General features: G+C 40.3%; 1 protein-coding gene across 3 annotated transcripts in view; it reads left to right on the top strand.

Annotated features, from left to right (window-relative positions):
• The first annotated feature begins 161 nt into the window (after positions 1 to 161).
• Positions 162 to 23305, top strand: part of pex14 (peroxisomal biogenesis factor 14) — a 43953-nt gene continuing 20809 nt past the window's right edge. For all 3 annotated transcript variants that reach the window (XM_035160306.2, XM_035160304.2, XM_035160305.2), the window contains exons 1-3: positions 162 to 261; positions 1397 to 1447; positions 18379 to 18463. In XM_035160306.2, the coding sequence (XP_035016197.1) occupies positions 226 to 261; positions 1397 to 1447; positions 18379 to 18463 (172 nt within the window). In that variant the 5' untranslated portion in view covers positions 162 to 225. The remainder of the gene's footprint in view (positions 262 to 1396; positions 1448 to 18378; positions 18464 to 23305) is intronic.

Here is a 23305-nt window from a genome sequence, read left to right as displayed (position 1 = left end):
AGTGTTAAATAAATATATATACTGGTGCAGGGTAGTTAACTATGGTGGTTAGTAAGAAAGTAAACAGAGACACCAGTGTTAAATAAATATATATACCGGTGCAGGGTAGTTAACTATGGTGGTTAGTGAGAAAGTAAACAGAGACACCAGTGGTGAATATAAACCGTTGCTGTCCTCCAAGGAAAAGCAATCGAGCGCGGCTCACCACAGCGAGGAGATAGGAAGATGGCATCCACCGAGCAACCTGATCCACCAACACAGGTCCACATTCACACAACTAAAACACATCCACCCGTTTGTGTGCACGCGTGACAGTGACCTCCTGCGACGTGTTTATCTTTCGCTTCTCTTCAATTGCCTTAACTCCCCTTAGTTACTTTTATAACGCCCCAGTTAGCTAGCTTTGGTTAGCATGCTCGCTAGTTAGCACGCTTAGCTAGCCGCCGCGGCAGTGCTCCAAAAGTTTCTCCTCAGACATGTTTGTGCAGTCACGTCCACGCGAAGGGCTGAGCGGACGTCGTCGTGTTTCTGCCACATGTTGCCATATGTTGTCGTGAACAGCTCACCCAGCCGGCTAGCTCTTTACTTGGACTCAATGCCCGCCCTTCCCCCTGACAATGTAGCCTCGTCTCTGTCTTACAGTGCTGTTAATGATAGGATGGGTGGAAAGGTCACAGTTAGCCCGGACGAGCCTGGTGGGGTTCGCACTCCCCTCCGCGTCTCGTCCCTGACACTGCTATCGGTTTTAAAACGCTGACAGACGTCGATCATTCAGAGGAAACTAATGGTAAACAAAGTTTCGACTCATGCTTAACTCGTCTGGGGGCAGCTTAGCACCCAGCTGCTGCATTTACAATGTAAATGTTCACACCACAGGTTGTGCAAAGTCCTGAAGGTCAATGTACCAGTGGGACTCCATGTTGACTAAATGACGAGCTAGTGCAGGGACATGTGTCCTAAAGTATCTCGTCCCTTTTGTGCACATGCATCCACTTTACGTGTCACTATTTCTTTTATTGCTCAGCGTTATATGAGGCAGAAGAAGGGCGCACAGATGTAATGCAAATAGACGATTTTACTGGTTCCTTCCCATTTATGTTTACAACTCGATTTTATGTGCATTCAGCTCATTATGAAGGAGCAGTCAAGTGACAGGTGTTCCTCCTGCTAGCTACTCAGGCTAGAGGTGGTTTGAGACCATCAATTATATGTTGTGCGAGATGTTCATGGTTTTATAACTGGAGTTAGTCTTGAGTTTTATTTTTCTCAGCAGCATTAATTAGTGAGAAACGTAGAGTGATGGATTTCATTTATTTATTTATCCGCTCCCTCACTGATACCCACTGTGCTCCAGTAGATGGCACTCTAATACAACTTTGTGTGTTTATCTTCTCAGGATGGCCTTCCACCTGGAGACAGTGGGCCAGCTCCCCCCAGAGAAGCACTGGTAAGAATTAAGTATTTAATATAAATTACTTCATTGATGCCAGATTCATAAAATGATTTAAGAATCCCTATTTGATGTAAATGTGTGTTTGCAGGATGGATCAAATGACAGGCAATTGTGATTTAGGAAACAGCTTTTTCTTGATGACTTTCTAATTTTCTATTGTCAGTAAATGTGCTCCATGCTGTTATTCTCAGCCTTGTGCTATTAATTCACCACAATATGTAAGTTCGATATCTATTTTTACTCATTTGTGTTGTGCTCTCATTGTGTTCTAACCTGTGAAATCCGCCTCTTTGGTATTTGGAAAACATGCACTTGTGGAAATTGACACAGTGAAGGAACATTGTGCTCGTCTTTTTTCTGATCGGGTGACTTACAGACATTTGTTTTCATCTTTTCATCAACAAACCACTTTTCCTTGGCTAATCAGATGATATTACCCACGTTCCCCAGTGAGATCGAGTATTAAAGGCGTCCAATTAGCAGCCAGTCATTTAGCACCACACTGATGTCCCCAAGCCCATAATGAGACTGTACTTTATGTTCCTCGGCTTTAGAGAGTAAAAAGCATGCAGAAAGCTCTGTTTTAACAACGACTGTGGTTCCACGGTTGCTTTAATCATGTTTCATAGAAAACTTTCACCACATGGATTTGTTTTTCCTTAGTTTAGCGCATTGTTTTTCTTCCTCAATACAATTTCACTCTGGATTTTTTTTTTGAATGAATTTCCTAATAGTTTGATTGAATACTCCTTTTGTCCTCAGTGAACAGTATTTAAGAAAAATGGCAGTGAAAAAGTTGCACATACTTGTTGATATTTGCAAAGCTGGTAACATTTAACCAGAATCTCGGGTCTTTGTAAGAATAAGAACGTCAGTTGTTTTTCTATAATGTATAGTGAACAGTGTTTATAGGACAAGTGATGACAATGATTATAACCGAGAGTGTCTTATTGCAAAGTGGGCTGGAATACATCACAGCACTTTCCTTGTATGGACACAGCATCCAGGTTAGAGCAGTGCTGTATTGTTCAGCCTACATGTCTCAATGTCATTCACCACCATTCACTCTTCATCCTCCCCCCATCATCCCTTCATGCCAAGGCTAATTTAATCCTGGGGTTATTGATTGTGGGAGCATTCTCCCAGGCTTTCTTTCAATTTACTTCAATTTCATCATCCCAGTGCGCTTCAAGACTGCCTACTCAAAAAGGGAAGAAATTCTTGTTATGAGGGTCCTGATTCGAGGCTGGTTGACAAGCCCCCCCCCCTCCCCACAGACAACCACCACCACCACCCTCACTTCCAGCCCCTTTTCTCCTTTCTCTTTTTGATGAGCTGCTCTTTCCCAGTTAAGTGGATTATTACAGTAGGGATAATTCTTGTCACATGGCATTATTTGGATGAGGTGAATAATTGAAATTTGTGTCTGAAAGGATTTTATCTGGTTGAGAGGAAAGGGAGTGCTGGCAGGGTTGGGAGGGCAGAAAGCGAGAGAGAGCGAGAGCATACACGTTTGTATAACATTTATGTGCACATGTGCATGTCAGACAAGCCAGTGTGTCAGGCTGGGGACACCAGTCATGTTAACAGGTTCTGACTCACCTCGCCCAGATCAGCAGGCCCTGGCACACTGCACGGCGTGGGCTCTTCTCTGTGGTGAGAGGGCCCAGCTCAGGGGCCAGTGCCACAGCCTCTGCCACCGTCCAGGCCAGAGGTGCAGGTCTAGACCTGCAGTTGCTGTAGAGAAAGAGAGTGTGTGTGAGTATGTATTCCATGGTTGACTGGTATACCAGTCACTGCCAGCTGCTGCTGTTGCCTCTGGCGGTGTTCTCTGCTCGCCCTCACCCCGGCTTGTTTCTTCTCTCTCTCTCTGTAACCCCCCTCCCCCCTCTACCTTCCACTTATCTCTGCCAGGGCCATTGCCCCTACCAGTCTCTAGCTGGCGTCTCCCTCGTCTCTGTGTTCTTACCCTGTAGTGTTACCCTGTGCTCAGCCCTAGTCACCTCCAATCATTCTGCACTTTGCTTTCAATTAATATATTTCCACCATAATTATATGTGAACAAAGTCACTTTGATCGTATGAGAAAACAGATGTAGATCTGCATTATAGTTTCTAGTAATTCCAATTTTATGAATTTATTTGATTTACGAAGTTAACTTTAGGTTAAAAATTAATACCTGCTTGACTATCTTAACTGCTCTATTCTAATCATTTATTTTCTCTGAATTTGTAGTTAAATACATACAGTAGGGCTCAAACTAATTGTTTTTTATTATCGATTAATCTGTTTGTCAATTTTCTGCCTATTTACTGCATTAAACTATATAAAATATCAGATTTTTGTTTTTCTTGTCAAACTCTAGGACCAACTCAATAACTGAAAACCAAATCATATATGTTTGCTGATGTCGGACTAACTTATCACTGAGTGTCCAGATTGTCCCTGATTTTGTTTGTGAATTTCCAGCACAGAAGGAGACGAACCGCTGCCATTCTGTGAAATACTTTTATTTTATGATGAATCATATGACTTTGCAGCTGATTTGCAGAAGTGTCGACCCCTCACAAATAAGATTCTTTTTCTTTTGGATATCCCTGGCAACATTAAGCCTCCTACTGTCACAGGCCTATATGGGGGGAAAATCGAGTTTCTGTGGGGATGCAAGCAGCTGGGTTATGCGTGCAGGAGGTGCATCTGTACCATTTGCATACTTCAGCTTGTGCATGTAGGCATTGTGTAAACTGAGCGTGTGTATGTGTTTAGATTTGTGGGGGGGGTCAACCCAGCAAAGGGAGGATGGTAGTGGGAGGGGGAAAAAGAATTGTATGAAGAACATCCCCAGTCTCACAGCAACTTCAAAAGCTCCCCTTCCCCAGGATATTAAGCGACTGTGATGAAAAATTTAGCAAGCGTTAAATAAGCCGCTTTGAAGTGATCTGTTTTGGCTCCGCAGTCTCAGAATTTCCGTAGCCGCTCTGCTATAGCCATCACACCACAGAAGGGGAGCGGGGTAAAAGGGAACAGTATGCTAAGTGTAGGAGTTGAGGGGGACCTGGCTGGTTGGCGGAGGACATGCCAGCAGGAATCGGTCCAGCCGGGCGACATGAAGGCACTGCCGCTGCTACTGTCACCTTTTGTCTCTCTCTGTTGCTCTTTTCTTCTCGCGTCACCTCTCCCTCCCGGATGGCTCTTCTGCTGAGCCCTGCGAGTCGCAGACAAACAGATGTTGCTCATATGTTAGCTCTAAAAAGGGATTTTTTTTCTTCTTCACTTAGTGGGTGTAACACAAATGTACCACAGTGGTGATACCAGGAAGTCAGAGGTTACTCTCGGGTTTAGTTATTTTTTGTCTTTAATGACTTTCCCCATGGAACTTGTGTTTGTGGAAAGACATGTCTTTCAAAACCAAACCTGCCCTCTGTGTGTGTGATTGTGTTTTTCTTTAAAAGAGCATTGAAATTCCTAAAATGTTAAAAAGAAAAACCTGAAATACCACAGATTTTAAGAGTTATGTATATTTATGTTTTCATTACCATAAATGATACAAATATTAAGTAATTTTATTGTATTTGACAATAAATATTTCAATTCACATTAATCACTTTAAAAACCATTACTTAAATTTTTGACTCAAGGTTTCAACACATGCTTCAAATTAATTATTGGGGCAGAATAAGAAATGGGATCCAGTAATGAGTCTGGTAGGGTAACTCCATTCTGTCAAGAAACTAGCCTTCAATTTAGTTAGTCAAGGGAACCTTCTGAGATTTTCCTTTTTTCCTCTTTGCTCATTACTTTAATTGTAATTGTAATCCTTTATTGGAGCTGTCTGCAGTAAAGGAGAGTTATGGTCCGAGTGGGGGCGCGAGCCATAGAGATATTTCATGATTATTGGAGAAGACGGTCACTAGGTGGCAGCCACTAGTTCGGCCTTGCTGTAATTACTGGGTGGGAAGTGATGGCAAGTGTGTGTATGCATTCAACGGTGTGTGAAGAGACATTTCTCAGACTCGATCACACTCCTTGAAAGAGAAAAGTGAAATAAATCTGATCGCCTTCCATCTCTCAGTCAGTAGATTGTGTATCCTGTCACGTTGACTGTAAACATGCTCCACGGACAAACAATACAAAGGCGTATGTGGAAATCATCTTTCTCCACAATCCTGTGGTTAATTCCAAATAACTTAAATTCTTCTTAAAACTTTATTTTCAATGTTACTTGAAAACAGTTTCGCACTGTGGGAACCAGTACAGACTGATGTAAGATTGTGTGTGTGTGTGTGTGTGTGTGTGTGTGTGTGAGAGACATGCCCACAGATTTACAAGAAAAACATTTGCACAGCAGTTTGTTTCAGTGGTCGTGGTGAAGTCGTCTCGTTTGAAAAGCATAAAAGCTCAATTCTCTGTTTCTCAGTGCAGCATTCATGGTGCATCATACGCTGTTTGTTTCAGTGGTTAATGATACAGGAAGAGCCCTCCATTTTATTGTTGCTGTGTTGCACTTTTTCCCCTCCTCGCTCAACCCGGCAGCCAGCCTCCTTAGAGGACTCTGTATGAAATCTCACTGTCATGTCCAAGGACGAGTGGCGCAGGGTCAGCTAATTGCTTTTATGATTATGATTTCACGTCAGATTTATCGTGCATGCTCGGAGCACATCTTCCAGGTCCTGCAGACGTTGCTGGCTTGGATGGGGAAAATGAGTTTACAGCTTCTGGCTGTGACTTCTTGTTTAAGTGCAGGTCACACTTTTTGACTCATTAGAGTTGAACGTGGGGGGGGGTGAACCACACAGGCTTTTCCTGTAAAAGTTTCTGTTTTCTATGTCAGTAAATGAGCTTGTTTTTCTCATATTTGGCCACAGATGAGCGTAGCTTCACTTTGTCTCAAACATGTGCTAAAGTTTGGAGGTCATAAGCGAGGAATGACACAGACAAGGATTTTTGGTTTTTCTGTCGTTTGAACTTTTTACGAGCCATAAATCTCTCATCTTCATTTTTTTTTTCTCAGATGAAATGATTGCGCTTATTCCCCTCATAGTATGCCAGAATTATCAGTCGACTTCTTTTTGATGTTGGTGACTTTTTTTTCTCTGATGGATCCACCCACCTCTTTGAAAACGATGCGCACAGATGAGTCCAACCCATTTTATACATTTTATTTATTTTGTGGTTTCCTCATGTGCAGAGCCGGACCAGATCTGCGCTGCCAATCGAGACAATAGCACTTTTATCTCTGTTTTTGATGAGCGTGTTGAAAATCCTTTTAATACGTTGTAAAGTTCATGGTAAATGAAGAAGAAGAAGCTGTTGTTGCTGTATGTCAATAATGCACATATTTTATGCAGGGAGTTTCGCATTATGACCCGTGGCTCTTGATTTGTTACATCAATTTGACCTCGCTGTGACCTCCCTTGCTGCGATGCTGTGTGACTGGTGACAGATGCAGCCTGGGAATATGGTTTAGATAGTTTTCCAATGCACGGAGGAATGTTGCAGCTAGCTTTACACAAAGTTCATTTTGGAGACATGTAAAGTCTGTGATTAAGCTCGATTCAATAAACTTTAATGAATACTTGGGATTGTATTTGTGGGGTTTTCGTCTCAGCAAGTATATTAATGTAAACAGCATGGTAACAGAGCTGTAATTTCCTATTCTCCCACAATTTAGTGAACTGTCATAATGTGTTTACTTAAGAAATGTTAGAAATATGACATTAGTTTAATTACAGTGCAGTCATTTTGCCTCAATATACTTGGGAAAGTGGCCTTATTGAGCTGAGCTTCCTTTATACTCTATTCTGCTTTGTAATTACTTCAGCTTGATTTATCGTCTTTTCTTTGTGTTTATGGTTGTAAACTGCTCGAGTGAGTAACTTGGTCTGAGAGTGGCTTGTCTCCTTGCAGCGAGGCTGGAAATCTCCCGATGAATCTGAGATGTCTCCGCTGTCAAGACTGCTCACATCGCTCTCAGCCTCCAATGTCACTTTCAAGGCATAATTACACAAGTTGTGTTGATTAGTATGAGAAGCAATTACGCTGGCTTTCCGCTGCAAATGGAGAATGTGATGGCTCTTGATTGACAGGAAGCATCCTGGCTTTAATAAGTAAATGACTATGGTAATTCAGGTACTGAGACCCTTTGATTTGTCAGCATCTTTCTAATTTTTGCGATGTCCTCTAATTTTAATGAACATGAATTTGATTGAATCCCCCTTCAATTCCCTCTGTCCCTGCACCCATACGTCTGCCTCTCCTCTCTGGCCGGCCGTACGGTTACACTTTCACTGTTCCTGAACAATCCTGCTGCTGTCGTTGAATTTTCTCTCTCTGAATTAGCCCAGTTTGTAACAATACGAAAAATAAATATATAAATGAACAACATGCAATTTTGGCACGCGATTCCAAATGCTTTTTAGCACACCATGCTCTCACAAGTGTGGAAATCAGAGGAAAAATAATTTTTAATTGACACTTTGGGGAACATTTTTTTTTTCCTCTTTTTATCTGGCTTCCCAGTAAGTTATTAGCTGTTAATTTGTCGGCAAGCTCCCCTACAGCGTTAGATATTTGTTCAAATGCTGGGATCCCCTCAGTGCATTTGTAACTACACTTCTGAAAACGCTGCCTTGTCTAATTATGTAATATAATACTGCCTTTTAGGCAAGTTTATTTTAATTGAATAATATTAGTTCTTGCTAAGGGTAAGCTATTGCAACCGTAATACTTTTAACAGCTCTCTATACTCTATACAATTCCCAGACATCTACAGTAAAATCAAGCAAAGGCTCTGAGTCTGCAGAATACTCATTTTATAAAAACGGAATTCTTATAGATTTAAAGCTTTTACCCTGAGATCAATGTATTTTAGATATTTGAATCCGGGCCAAACGTTTGAGTGATGTTGAAATCTGATTGGCCCTACCCTCAATGTCATATTTCTTTCTTTGTTAACCACAGTTGGCCTAATCAAGTAATTCCCTGTTTGTCTTAGTAACCCCCTATAGAGTCATACATGCATAAATATAATAAAATAATTTGCTCTTGCACTCCATAGCCCAGCTGTAATTTATATGGATTGAATGAGTGCTGCATTGTGGAAAAGCACGAGTGGACCAAATGCTCGTTTGTCACCTCTAATAAATGTTGGAATGTAAATTATGAAGTTATGCTTCAGATGTAAATGCACTTTATTCAAGTCCTTTAATGTAAACAGCCCACTTCAATACATTAAGGGGGTGGGGGGAGGGCGGAGGGGGATTTGATTTGGAATTTTGACTCTTTTCGTAATCAATAATAAACACAAAAGAGCCTGGATGGGGAGTGTTCTAACATATCTGAAGTTGGGTTCATAAATTATTGCATGAAAGCAGGCTTGTACACCAAAAATGTAAATACATTAATGTTATTAATAATGTAGTGACTAATAGTTCTATCAAGACGGTAATAGCAGTTTAATGGAATATGACAGCAAGAATGTATTACACTTCTAACATTAAGACGGGACCCCACATGACATTTATCAGGGATTTGTGAAACAATTTTTTTGATTATTTTGTTAAGTTAATTGCTTCTTTTCCCCCCAACGTCTTCTCCGGGAGAGGGGCAAAAAATTGGTAATGGATATTAATTAATAAGTGTCAGTTTTGTGGGTTTGATTAAAAATAATGAAAGTACAATGCTAATGGGATTTCAGAGTTTCTCTGTGTGTGGCGCCCTGAGATTGTGGCTTTATCTGGGGAATCTGAAGAGAGGAGATAGTGGACTACTCCAGGCTAAAATGAAAGTAAAATACAGTAAAGGAGAAATTATCTTTAAAACCTGCAAAAATGGAGAACTTAAGTGAGAATATTGCACGCTAATTAGCCCCACTATACGTGTGATACACAAGTGTACTGGCTGTAAAGTTTTCAGTGTGTCTTAATGGAAAGTTGCGATTCATCTCCTCCTCTCAGAATGACATTCTCACCTGCAGCCCAAGGATTTTTTTTTTTCTGAATGAAAGAAACACTTGAATCATTTCTGACAAGCTGCTGTCTTGGCAAGTCTTTTTTGCGGCTACTGTGATGTGTTTCTAATATATTGTTGTTTGCCAGCAACGCCACGTATCGACTTGTTTTTATAGAGGTTGTAGAGATTAGATGGGGCTTTTAAAAAAACTTTTCCCTCAAAATAGACGCTACTGATGCACTGTGAAAATTTAGCCGCACTTGACTTGGCACTGATTAAAGCGGGGCGTCTATGACTTCACCCGTAGTCCACTACAGTCAGCATGGAGAAACCCTTGCCAAGACTTCTTTGTGTCTATATGCAGCCTTCAGCAGAAAGAGGACTTTTAAAAGCTATCATTAAGGTGGGGCACAAGTGTAGATCAGCAGTGAAACAGAGGCTGGCACAGTTAAAAAACAGACATAGCCACTGACAGAACTGACAATTATCCAACACCTGGACTGGCTCCCCTCCCTGGCATGTGCGTCAAGACTGTCGGCTTCTTGTTAATGCAGTGATTAACAGGAAGATCGCATTTGTTTTCCTACGCAGCGCTCCTGGCAGCGCTACTTTGCTTTCTTTTTGATTAAAGTAGTAGATGGATGGAAGAATTGTAGCTCTGTCATGAACTTCAAAAGGAACGCTGAGAGGGAGATGTTAGAAATGTAGTAAACAGAGGAGCGAGTCTGAGGCCTTTTTGTTCTATCCACTTGATGTTTATTGTAGGATTTGGTATTTTAAGGGAGGTATTGGTGTCCTGCAATCCAGTTGAAAGAGTGAACAATCTTTGGTGGTGCCCGAATATGATTCTATATCAGATTTTTGTACGTCTCTCCTTGTAGGTCCCTGTTATTTACTGCCACTGTGCGACTGTCCCTCCTCACATCTATAGCACTACGTCATGGTGGTTTCCGCTCCCACACTGTATGGAAAGTGATTTTAGGTATCCTGGGGATAAGAAAAAGAGGAAGTGAAGGGGCTTCGACAAACCGCCTGCGCTTTTGAAATGCAGAGAGTGGCATTGTCATGTGTTTTCCGTGTCAAGGTCGACAGAAAATGTCAGAACAGGTGCACGTCTGCTACTGAGCCGCTTGCCAACTCAGCCCCTTTGCTGTAACGCGCCACCCTGTGTGACATTATAGTGGTTCACTCTGGGTTGTCTCCTATCTTCAATCTGTTGGAGGAGCCTGGTAAAGCGTGTGTTTTCCGCTGTCACCACACACAGGTTGATGTTCAGTCGAAATGGGTGTTGACGCCTTAACTTTGACCAGTGCCTCAGATTGTCATCCAGTCCCAGAAAGTGTGGTGCTGCGTGATGTGCAACATTCCTGTCTGATTACTCCTCTTTTTTGTTGAGTTGTGAATCTGATTAAAAGTTCTCATTTTAGTAGACATACTTTTGATGTAAAAGGAAGCCTTTGTCTTTAACATGATCATTGCCTCTTTAGAAACACTGCCAGAGAGAAATACATTGTTTTAAACCATGAGTATAATCTAAGATCGAAAGAAATACCTCAAAGTAGATTTAAGGCAGATGCATGGAGTTGTATGGGGTTGAGTTTGCTGATTTATATCAGTGTCACGTTATTTACCGACTGCATCAGAAAAACATGTTGCAAAACCTGATATTCTGTCGGAACATCTCAGGACAGGGAGGTTATATTTAGGTGCGGCATGGAGACCAAATGTCACGCATGCTTTTATCACTTTATGACATTTTATACACTGTGAAATCTCCGGTCTGTATCCTCAGAAAGGCTGAAATAACTATTTATTCGATCTGACGACTTGTATCCTCTCTGGCATCGGGTTAAATGAGAAGACAGAGACACTGCTGCCTCTGTGACCCCGATGACTATTGTTTTCTGACACTGTCAGCACCACATTCCTTCTGTGCTCATGCTAGTTTGGAAGTTGGATTCTTCCTGGCAGCTGGAGGCCTCCAGAAAAGGAGAATTAGCCAGCAATTTTCTCTGTCACTTAGTGTGATCAGGAACAGACTCTTGTTTGCTCTCCCTCCAAAACCAGACCAAAGGCCGACTGCTTCAAGTTTCCTTCCTCTTTTGATGACGATTTCAGACTGCCTTATCTGCCGCTGTGTATGTGTGGCCCATTGTCTTGGCAAGTGTGTCTAAATGTTTGTGACAGGTCTCAGTGAGAGACAGGCCGCAAGGGTAAACTGCCAGGTTTTCCTCCCCCCTTTTGACTCAACCGTCCCACCCCTGACCAGTAGATGGCGATGTTAATCTTCTCTGGCTCCGGTCCTGCCTTCGTGTGTCTCCCTTTACCATCCCTCTCCTCTCCGTCTCTCTGTGGCACTCGCTGAGCAAAGAGGGGTCTCACCCTGTGTGGAGGGTCATGCCACCAATTCCTGGCCCCCTTTGAAGACCATGAAATTACTGATCCAAGACGCACGATTAGTGCATTCAGCCTATTGACTGGAGAGGGGTTGACGTGTGATTATAATGTCACTGGAATGTCACAATCTGTCTGGTTGTCTTTGTGGACATACTCTCATTCTGTGGCACAGTGTACCCAAGAAGGAATAATTTGATCAATAAAAGGACACTACTCTCCCTATTGTCGCTGGCCTCTCTATTCTAGTTTTATTAGTTAATTTGGCAGGCTGGCAGGACTCGCACACACAACTGATGCCAACTCGTTGCATCTTCACCCCGACTCCCTGCTTTATTTGCTAATCATAATGGTTCACGTTGCTTTGCTGTGTGTGTATTGTAGGGTGTGTGTCTGTGGGTGGGTGCTGCCTCAGTGAGAGGAGCAGTTTGGATCAACAGAGGAGGATAGGCTTGTCACAGTAAGTTGCTTGTGACGGCGGCAGCTCTTCTCCTGACACCACAACACAACTTCTGTGGTGTGTCGCTTGGACACAAGCTTCACGTTGTTTGCTACTGGTGCCGCTCGCATTTTGCCTCAATCAACTAATTGAATGTGAAAGGCCAGCGGGCCTTGATGATATGAAGGACAACACACAGAGCGGTGGCAGTTTCAAGAAAAGCTTGTGTGCTTGTTTATGTGACCGTGTCCGGTTGCGTCTCCAGTTTAGGGTCACAAAGGACATCTCACCAAATTCATGCAGATCAGTTTATTGTGGCTAAAAACGTTCATGTTACAGTTTAAATGTTTGAGCATGTTTTGTTTGATCAGGGCAGTTTTTGTTTATATTTTTAAAATTGGATAAAATTGTTTGGTGTGTAATTTGTTTTTAATTAATTTGACTAAGCAACCACTGATCAGTAATATCTTTTTTTAATTATTTCAACAAACTTTCGGTAACGCATGCACAAAGTTGTATAACTACACATTTAGCACTTTCTACTCATCTATATTTCCACACATTTAATATACAACGTTGCAAAAACATTAACCTCTGTTATTTTATTGATTACGTGTAGTAATCAGTGAAGAAATGATTGGTTCAGTATTTTGATTGTATTACAAATATTTTTAGTTTTTCACAATTTTTCATACACGCCACATTTTTTAGAACATTCCCCTGATATAAAGTTACATTGTGAGTGCTCCTGTGTTTGTTCACGCTCAGTCCTCTCTCTGAAAAGCACATGGAGCTGCTTGTCACAGAATGTCATCATTGACTGTACCAGAAAAAAGAGAAAAGAAAAAGAAAAGCTTCAAATTACAGGAAAGAGGCACTGCATTAAAGAACAAAGGAGATCGATGGCAGTACATTAAATTTTATGCGAATGAAAAAAAAGTCAACTAATTAAAATTGATTACTCCTGCTTTGTAAATGTGTTTCTGAATTAAATTATTGTATGAAAACATTTTGACCAATCGAGGAGCTGAGGAAGTATCCATTACTGGATTGCAGCTGAGAAGGGGCTGGAATGTTTTGTGGTGGCTAAGTAGTTTGTTGTGCTCCACTGCGACTCCCCTCTCGCACCCCCACTGCTAAAGTGCCATGGGTTAATCTCTGATGACCCTCATCTCTCAGAGCAGCTCCAGCCTCATGGTTTGGGCCTTTTACCTGAATTAAAAGGAATTTGTGGGCTATATAAGTATTTTTGTCCAAAGTAAGTGAAAGTGAGGTGTCACTGAGGGAGTCGCTGCTCTTTAGTCATCGGGGCTCTCGGGGCTCTGAGGGCCCCGCTGGGGATGTCCTTATCTAAACAGTCATCTGTCTCGCTGGTGTAGCAAGGGCAACCCCAGGCAGCACGACTGACAGTTACACATTAAGAAATGTCAGACTCTGCACTGTAGCGAATCTCTCAAGCTAGTTTTGAGTTGGCTGCTTGCCGCATGCTTTTCTTTAGTTTCAGATCTCATAAGAAAAAGGAAACACTTCACTTTGATGCAGATCCATCTTATTTTTCAAACACTTGGCTGTTTGCATGAACCACTGTCAGTTCTTGCTGCACTTATGTTTTTGTGTGTGTGTGTTTAAGTAGAACCTGAAAGAAGCTGATTTATCTTAAATTACAAACTGTAAAAACCCAAACCAAACTATTTAACCCGACATTTTTTTATCATGCATACCCAGCATATTGAATCATAAAATATGTGGCTTCATTTTTGCAATATAATTTCACACCATTGTAAAAAAAAAAATGTTCTCTGTAACTGCAGAAGAGAAGAGAGGAAGGAACAGTTTTACTTTTTCTTCCGAGACAGGCATGACTCCCCAGGCTCAATTATCTGTTTTATCTGTACTCTGTTTTTACAATGTGATAGTGGCCTCGCTGGATCAAATGTACTTTAGCCCCTTTCTTACGCTGAACCAACTCAACTTTTCCATGTTTGTGATGACAGAGCTCTGAAAGGGAAATGCTACTCAATGGAAAGTTTGCTCTGTACATGCAGTGGTCTTGAAAAAAAAGCTCTATTTCCGTCCACCAACCCCCCATTACAAAATTGCATAATGCACTTTTGATGGCATGATTGCTTTGCCCATGGCTCTAACACTGACACCGATACAGCAGTGAATGTTATTTTTAAACCTTTGCAATGGTAATGTCAATGAAGTTTTCCATGACCCTTTTTCGTGTGTTGTGTGTTTTTAAATTTCAAAACTTTGCATCGGTAAGACTGACCAACTCTCTATTTACTCTTATACTGACAGTAAAGTGTTATATATGTGAAAGTTAGTCTAAAACATCTGATCATTTGTCAGGAGAAAAAGAAAAAAGGCCACATTTGAACAGTGTTCCTTTATCAGATTTTACTAATGCTGAAAATTGGCTTTAGTTCAGGTTTGGTTATGGTTTTTTATTTTATCTTCTGCTTCTCTGAAAATCACTGGCATTAAACAAACATCTCTTTTTGTACAGTCAGTATCAGAATGGTTCAGCTCCAGCAGGGCCCTTTCTTCAGTGTCATGAACGATATGGAGCTTAGCTAAATGGTCCAGTCTGCACCTCACTTCCTGATGTCTCTCAGGGTCAATAATTTCCTATAGCAGCTCCCATGAGGCCCTGCTTCCTCCGCTAAAGGTCACATTAAGGCGGGAAAGATGTCACAATTAGAAGGGCTTTTAAAGCTGCTCTTTTAAAAAGATTAAAAAGCACTGTTGGCCACATCAAGCAGTCAGGCGACTAAAGGAAATACAATAATTACATTAAAACTTCATTCCTCTCTGGCAGGGCTCTGGTATCACAAAGGTATTGGGTTAAGTCATTTAAGACAGCTGCCCCTGATAGCAAATCATCCATGAAAGCACCAAATTAATATAGAGCTTCATTTTTCGCCGTCTCTCACTTTCTCTCGCTTTTGGTCCTTCAAACGTGTGTTTGGGGGGTGAAACTTGAGACTGGCCTAACACAATTTTTGTTCATGTCTATCAGTGTGTTATTATATCAGGGGCACTTCTCCACAAATGTACAGGCCGGGGCAATTTGGAATGAATTGATTCACACTGAGACTGAATCCTATACTTGCTAATGATTTCCTTTTAGCCCCTCCATTGCACCCCAACACTCTACTTTGTGTTCCATCATGTTCTCTGACTGTCTTCATCATTGAAGACAAGATGTGGACATACACCTTCCTGTGGAACAGATGACACTGGTTAAAAGGTTGCTCAGTGCCTGGCAATATAAAATTCTGTAGTAAAAACCAATAGATGTGAATTTATGCAGTGTTTTGTTTGAAATACATGAGGGTTTGGATAGAAATTAAGTTCAGATAAACCCTGTGTTGTTAAGATGTGTAGTATTTTAATTAAAGTGAACATAATTATTTTTAAAAGAGGCTCATAGATCAACAATCAGCTAAACTTAAAAAAAAAGAAGACTTACCATTGCAACACTGCATTTCATCATAACTGTAGAGAACCAGTGGTTTGAGTTTGCCTGAATTAAACAAATCTAGAATATTTTCTTGTGAGATACATTTTTTCATCTCTTGTGGTTCAAATGTTGTTCTCCAGTTTATTTCCCCAGAATGCGTGGTCTGTGAAACATCCGTAGGTTATAGTTAAGTGATATTACCAGTTAAGGCAAAAATATACAACTAGTTACATGGATTTCCTCAGGCGTCCAACCATGCGGTTCGAACATAATTGGATTTCATCTTCATTTCTCACAATTCAAGGTATCACGACTGTAATTTTCAGACAAGTGCAGCGCAAAGTCTTGTCCAATTCAAACTCAATAACACCGCTGTAATCTTGTCCTTTCATCAACTGCACTGTCTTTAAGTGTGTTGGTTAATGTTATCTCTTCCTATGATTGAGTTTTCGTCTCTTTTTCAGCTTTACCTGACACTTTATTGTTTATCTGGTTAGCAAAGATTATTGCTCTTAACATGGAGCACTTTGGTGCATTAGCAGTCAAAGCTTTACAAGTAGTTTAACACAAGAGCCTAATTGTTGTTTTTAAACACGATTGGTTCACCAGTTTTCTACAAGGAAGGAAATTCAACTAATTTTTAGTTTTTGTTGTTTATGCCCCCAACCCAAATGGGCCTTGCACTGTTATCCGTCTTACCCCCCTAAAAGCCCAGTCATAGTGTGCTACCCAACACTATAACTGGGGTGATCCATAAGTCAATAACAAGACAAGACTGAAATCTGTGCAATGTGGTTATAATTGATTGAGATGTCTGGCTGGAACTTGTGCAAAGCATCTATGTCATCTGCTAAGAAGTGCACTTTTCCTCTCCCTGAAGATCTACCACTACAGTTTTAACCAAATGGACATTTACCTCATTAGTTTGCCGCTGAGCTAGCTGCGGTCCTTACTAAGATGTCATACTTACGCCTATTAACATTGACACAATTTTCTTGTCAATATTGTGCTCCTGAAATTTTAAGGGAATGTAAACAAGGTTTGCTCAATCAGCATATTCTTCCTCTATTAGGTCATTTCCCACTCACAGGGCCTACATCACAATGTTATTTACGGGAATAAATATTGGAATATTAGATTTTATTGTGTTCATTATCTCTGACTCCTGTCTTTTACCACAAGTAGTCTTGTAGGCTCACTTAGTTTAACAGCCAAGGCTTTGCCAAGAGCAGGGTTATTTTTGTCTTGTTATCAAAGGGATATTTTCTCTGTGTTTTGACTGTATCTTTTGGCCCAGAACATCAGTTGGTGGTTCACCATGCAAATGGTTTAATCTGCTTGTCACAATGAAGGTTCCGGGTGACTGACTTTAATAAGCCCTCAGCATATAGAGATCCAGGAAATTCCATACCCCTTGCGTAACCCCTACGTACATCAAGGTCACGGTAGTGTCACAGTGAACTGGTAGATGAGTGTCTAAATGAATTGTGGCAGGATCTCTCGGGATGAATCTGGCACATTTTGATAAAATTCACAATTGAAGTCTCATCACTGAGTATAGCACACTACAGGAAGCCTGCCTGTGTGTACCTTATTAGAACAAAAGTGCTATCATGTTTCTTTTCAGCATATTCATTGACTACTGTACTGTTTGTTTGTCACTGAAATCTAGCTCTTCACACATCCTCCCTGCCACCCCGTAGACAAGTTTAAACTGCAATTCTTTTGGATTGAAACGGGTTCATAGTGTATGCAATGCATTACCCAAAACGAATTACCACTGGCAGGGCGCTCAATCATTTTGTATCTTTCAACACTAAGAGAAAAGAAGAGTAATCAAAACCTTTCAACCTATTAGAGGGATGACTTTTACAATTGAATCACGGGGACCACAGGTGCGATAATAAGTCATCTAAACCTCCCCTCCAGTGTGTTTCCCCTTTCTCTGTGTTCTTACATATTTATCTATTTTAGGAGGCGCCACTTCACGGCGCCCACTTCAAATTTATGTTTTAATGCCATTTGAGGAAGATTTTTTTTCTCCCTCCAATTCTTGGAAATGCATACTGGGGTGGAAAATTAAGGTGCATCTCGAAGGAAAACATAATAGAATCGATGAACGCACTGCACTTAAAACTTCTGATGTTCTGATGCTATTTAACGTTCTAGTGCATTAACGTTTCAAGTCATTACAACATCCAGGCTGGGTGATTTGATCATGGCAGGTTTTTAACTGGAAGAATTACAGAAGTTTTCAGCCTAGGATTCTCAAGTTATTAGATACAAATGATCACCTCTGCATTAAGTATAGATTTTCTTCCACTGCGCACTTAAGAATGGAAGTTTGTCTTTAAGAGGGTAATAGCAAATTAAGCTCCATACTCCATTTGTCCAGCACTCGTGATGGGCTAATTTTATAACTGCTGATTTGGTCATTCCCCACATTTAGCTGGAAAGTGGTCAGGTGGTCTTTCTCCTCACTGCTGGGTGTGGGGGTTTTAGAAGCAACCATCAAATGGAATCCATTTTTTTTTTTTTTTATAATGAACCTTTTTCTTAAAGAAGCTCTGGACTCTAGTTTGTGCTGTTAAAAGCATCACTTCCCTGTGCACCTCGTCTCCTCCCTCTCACATTATCTTACTGAGAAGTTAACTCACATTTGTCTCTTTCCAGATTGTCACCGCTGTAAAATTTCTCCAGAACCCCAAAGTACGTCAGAGTCCCTTGGCCACCAGAAAAGCTTTCTTGAAAAAAAAAGGTGAGACATTTTATTCACTCTTCATTTGTGTTGAATGCAGTTCTGAAAACCTTGAAAAACATAACATATATATATATATATATATACACAGTATATATTAACATTATAATCAATATGTCTTTGTTTACAAAATGTGATTGACCAGAGATGGACACGCAGCGTTTTTTTTATTTTTTATAAGATTAGTCGGTTAGGGTCAAAGGTTGTGGCCATAGCTCTTTGCCCTGGAGGCTTTAACAGGAGTCGATTTGGCTTCAGAGTGCATGATTCAGGCCCTGTGAATAAATGACACACCAGTAGGGATGCTCCTTTGGGTTCAGGAAAATTAATATTGACAAACTCTCTCTGCATTTTCAATGGAATTATCAATATTGCCTTCCAGCATTTTAACCCTTTTACTTAATTTAACTGTTATCGTAAATTTGAGGCATGACACAGGGAGGGTTTTCTAAGCAGGGATGCTGGAAATGTTTGCTGGCTCTTCAGTTTCTTTGCAATTCATTGAAATTATTTCTGACACACGGTGGAATATTGTTTGTGCAATAAAACTTGCAAATAGCTTTATTACTCTGAACTCATTTAAGTCGGTTCAATATAATGCGGCGGTGGGATTGTGCAGTGTTATGCCATGTTTTTCTTCCAGTCGGTCCATGGCTGAGCAATGAGAGTATGTGGCTTTACTTTAGATAAACTCTTTATGGTGAATATTTTTACTATATATATTTACTATATAAAAACAGTTCAGTACTTCGGGGACTGTAGCTCTGCAGTGCTTGGTGACTTTGCCTCTAACATTATTGTAGCCAAACAGTGAAAAGTGAGCCTAAAAGCTCCATGACTGGCAAAGGTAACCTGAAACTAAATCCATGGTTGTCGGCTGTTACTACACACATCTCATCTGGCTCTAATGACTCTTTGTATCTTTTGAAATTGTCTCCGTCTTTATTTCTCATTATTGACAACTAAGCCATGTTCACTATCCACTGTTTGTTCAGAATCAGAATGCCTTTATTGTCAGTGTAAGCTATGCATACAACACAATGAGAAGTATTACTTCTCTTGGTGCATAAAGACACCCACAATCACACAACAACATCAAACAAACAACAACCGGCTTAGAATAAATATGCATTATCTCAAATGTAATGAGGCCTCATCAATACAAAATGATGTCATGCTACACCTCATGTTCCTCTTACTTTCTGCTTTGTTGTAAACTCCACAGAGCTCCGCTATCCAAAATGGTATGCTCTTACTGCACTTTAAGTCCATGAAATATGTATGACGCTTTGATGCAGATTTATTTTGGAAAGTCGGATCCACTGTAGATCTAAACAAGAACTCTTGATTTGCATAAGGACATTGATCTCAGGAAGAGAGAGGGTAAAGATGATAGAAAATGGAGTAATGTAACACTAAGCACAAAGTATGTTTGACTATCTCTCTGCAGAGAACTCTTTGACTTGAGTGGTATAGTCATGCATTAAGTGATCTTGAAGATCTCATACATTCCTACCTCAGTTTGCCTGAGTTGTTTCAGGAAAGTGCTTTACTATAACATCATACATCTTTAAATTATTTTTTTGTGTTCTTTTAGTACACAAAAAGTAGTACTTCAACACACTAATTTAGATCTTAGAGAAATATTTGCACGTGTTTATTCTACAGGAAACTGTCAGAAAAAACATTCTAAAACCTTGAACACTGTATAGTTAATATATCTAAGTTAACAGATAGAAGTAGGTCTGGGATATATGGCCAGGTAGTTAAATCAAGATGGGTTTTTTTCAGAGTTGTGGACAATTTAAATAGATTTTGTTGTTGGTTTTTTTAATGTGTTAATGAACTCAAGACAAAGAAATGTCTCATAGGGTTCAATAACCTTTTTTTCGTGGTGACACTCTAAACTATATCTGTAAAATGTACTGCTTCCTAGCTGTGGTTTTGGGAGTTGGGACATGAGCTAAAACATGACTACTTTTCTGTAGTATTATTTTGTCATCTTCATTGGCTGTGGCTAACTTTCTTCAAGCTGGTTGTTGACAAGGCTGAGACGTTTGGGTGTCTCCAAGGAACTGGCTGTAACTACAGAGAAGTGCTGTTGGAGTTTTAGTGACGCACAGATCAATTTCAATTTCCTTAGTAGGAGTAAAAACCTGACTCAAATTAGTAGAAATATGTTCTTATATAATTGAGCCTTTTCTTTGTCATAATGATAAATCGTTTCCTCTGTCCTTAACTATGGTGTTGCAACACACGTCAACATGAATTACACTTCTTGCAATCCAAATATAAAAAGTAATAGAATAGGATCATGATATTTGGAGATTGTTTAGATTATTTTCTAATTTCTGCCTTACCTTGGCCATAGTAAACATGGTAAACTTAAGCACAGACATAACAGTACGTCAATACTCACATTTCCCGTTTCTGTGTTGTCCTCTCTGCCTTGTGACATAGAAACTCAATCAGCCTCCTCCTCCCGCAGTCCTCACAGCAAATGTGTCAGTCTTAATTTCTAATACAGTTTAATGTCATATTTATGTAAATACTTCTGGATTTTACTCTATATTAACAGCCAGAAATGTCAAAGCACACATAAAATGAAACAATACCATCTCCTGGTAGAGTGGAATTTAAATTGGATTCCTCTTGCAGCCAGTACTTATGCTGGACAGCTGATGAAGGGGAAAATAGGGCCCACTTTGATTACATGTTGCAGAATCTTTACACAATAATCTCGGTCGTGCATATTATTTCTCCGCACATTTGTGCCCTAATCTGCGTTGAAGGATGCCTCTCTGGTTACATTTTTTTTCCCAAAGAGATCCTAATAGTGTGGTTTATTTCAATATTCATTGAAAAATATAATTTTCTGTTTGGCTGTCAATTTCCGAATATGAATTGGCAATTATGCAGTCCAATACTTCTAGCTGCCCTTCTTGAGTCCTTGTTGAATAAAGCGGCTGAAATATTGAAACTTTGTCACTTAGATGAAATATAAATCAAGATTTAAGCCCGGAGATGTTTTCTCTTTCTTTTGCTGAGTAGCGGGGAAATGAATTGCATTTAAACGCTCTTGCAGCCATCTTGAAGCAATTTTGCTTTACTTGTTCCTTGCCAAGATCAAGTGAATTTTATTGTGTTTGAGTGAAATATAATGTGGCACTGTCTCTTCCAGTGAATTGTGCCGTCTATGTCCTCTACAATTAACAGATGTAGCAACTAAGGAGTGTTGGGACCCATTTAACCAAGACAATTAGTAGTTACACACGTAATTACCAAAAACTTCTGATTCTCAGGACGAAGTCAAGAACACTTTCCAGCTTTCAGAATGTCACTTTGACCGTGGCCCCAAAGTGAAATCACTCAGCCGCTCCCAGATTACCAAACTGAGAGTACACATACATTGTTGCATTACAGGTAAATTCAGCAAGTGGAACAGGCACAGTACACTCTCTGTCAGTGAGACATAAATGATGGCTTGACTTATTTCTTTTTTATGCCGTCCCAGTTGTTATTGACTTGAATAAATAATGCTAATAGATTTCACCCTCAGAGGGCCACTGATCCAGGGTCATGGGGAACACAGGTAGACTATTGGTCTATTACCATACCTGGTATGAAGGTAAGGGTAAGGTTCATCATTCCAGATATTAATAGGATCCTGTTTGTAAGTGGGGTTATGTGACTCACCTCTCGGACAAAAATGACAATGACCAAGGCCTGCATAGAAGGTAAAGGGATTGATGTGGTTATAAATTACTCCACGGCGCCACCTAGCCTAGGCCTTGCCTACTTTGTCATCAGTACAAGGCGATAAAGCAGGGAAATGAGAGCAGAGTCCGCTTTTTTAATACATAAATGAATACTCTATGAGAGTGGTCATTATTTAGGGCATGCCATTTTCAAGCAGTTGTAGTGAACCAAATGACATGTAGAATCTCCGTCGCCAGCACACCATGAGAAACAGGTTGAAGTTGCACTCGACTTCTTAATAACCCATTGACCTCCATCTATTTATGACCCCTGCCGTGCATTTCTTTTTTTTCTAAATACGATATTCAAAATGTAAGTAATTTCCACTCAAGGGCAACTTCATAATTCAGGCCTTGGAGGACAGCGGAAAAGGCATTCACCTTTTACCACCTAAAATATTTTAGTAAGCAATTTTTATAATTGGCTGTCCGGCCTAGGTCTTGACCCATAAAATCCAGAAGTGCCAGAATCGGAGAAATGGATTTAATGCGGAGCCTTGCTGCCTCTTTGCCCTTAAAAAATACCCAGAGAATACGAGGCACTGAAAATAGAGCTGTAAATAACCTGACGAGCAATGGGTTTTCCTTTAAATAAATACCGATCAGGTTTATGTTGAAAGACAATAGAAAACGTTGCCCAGATATGCAGTTTACAGTATTTATAGCTGTAATATCGAGGTGCCAGCACCGTAATTTCATGCCCCAATGAGAATGGCAAGGTCAAAGCAAATGCTTTGGCTGAGCATCTGCTAATACGGTGACTCATAAACAGGCCCTGCGTGTATCAGGTGCACCAAATAATACAGTATAATGAAATACAGAATAGCTTTCCATTATTGTTCTTTTTTTATGGTGTCGTCATTAGTTGTAATTTATGTCTTAAAAATTCATCTCCACACAGGTCGATCTGAAATAGAGGTCCAGGGGTCATTCCACAGGTTTTGGAACCTATAATAAATTTCACAATCCCCTTTTGGTCTTTTCCTTTTATATGTAAAACTCACTTTCACCTTGTTCCGCTTTCTTTTGGATCTAAGGGCCCTTTCATTTTGGTGCTGTCTTCCCCTCAAAAAAAAAAAAAATA

This window comes from Hippoglossus stenolepis, chromosome 6 (assembly GCF_022539355.2).
Source record: "Hippoglossus stenolepis isolate QCI-W04-F060 chromosome 6, HSTE1.2, whole genome shotgun sequence".
Taxonomy (NCBI): Eukaryota; Metazoa; Chordata; class Actinopteri; order Pleuronectiformes; family Pleuronectidae; genus Hippoglossus; species Hippoglossus stenolepis.
Note: the sequence above shows the minus strand (reverse complement) of the source record. Positions and strands in the feature narration are given on the sequence as shown.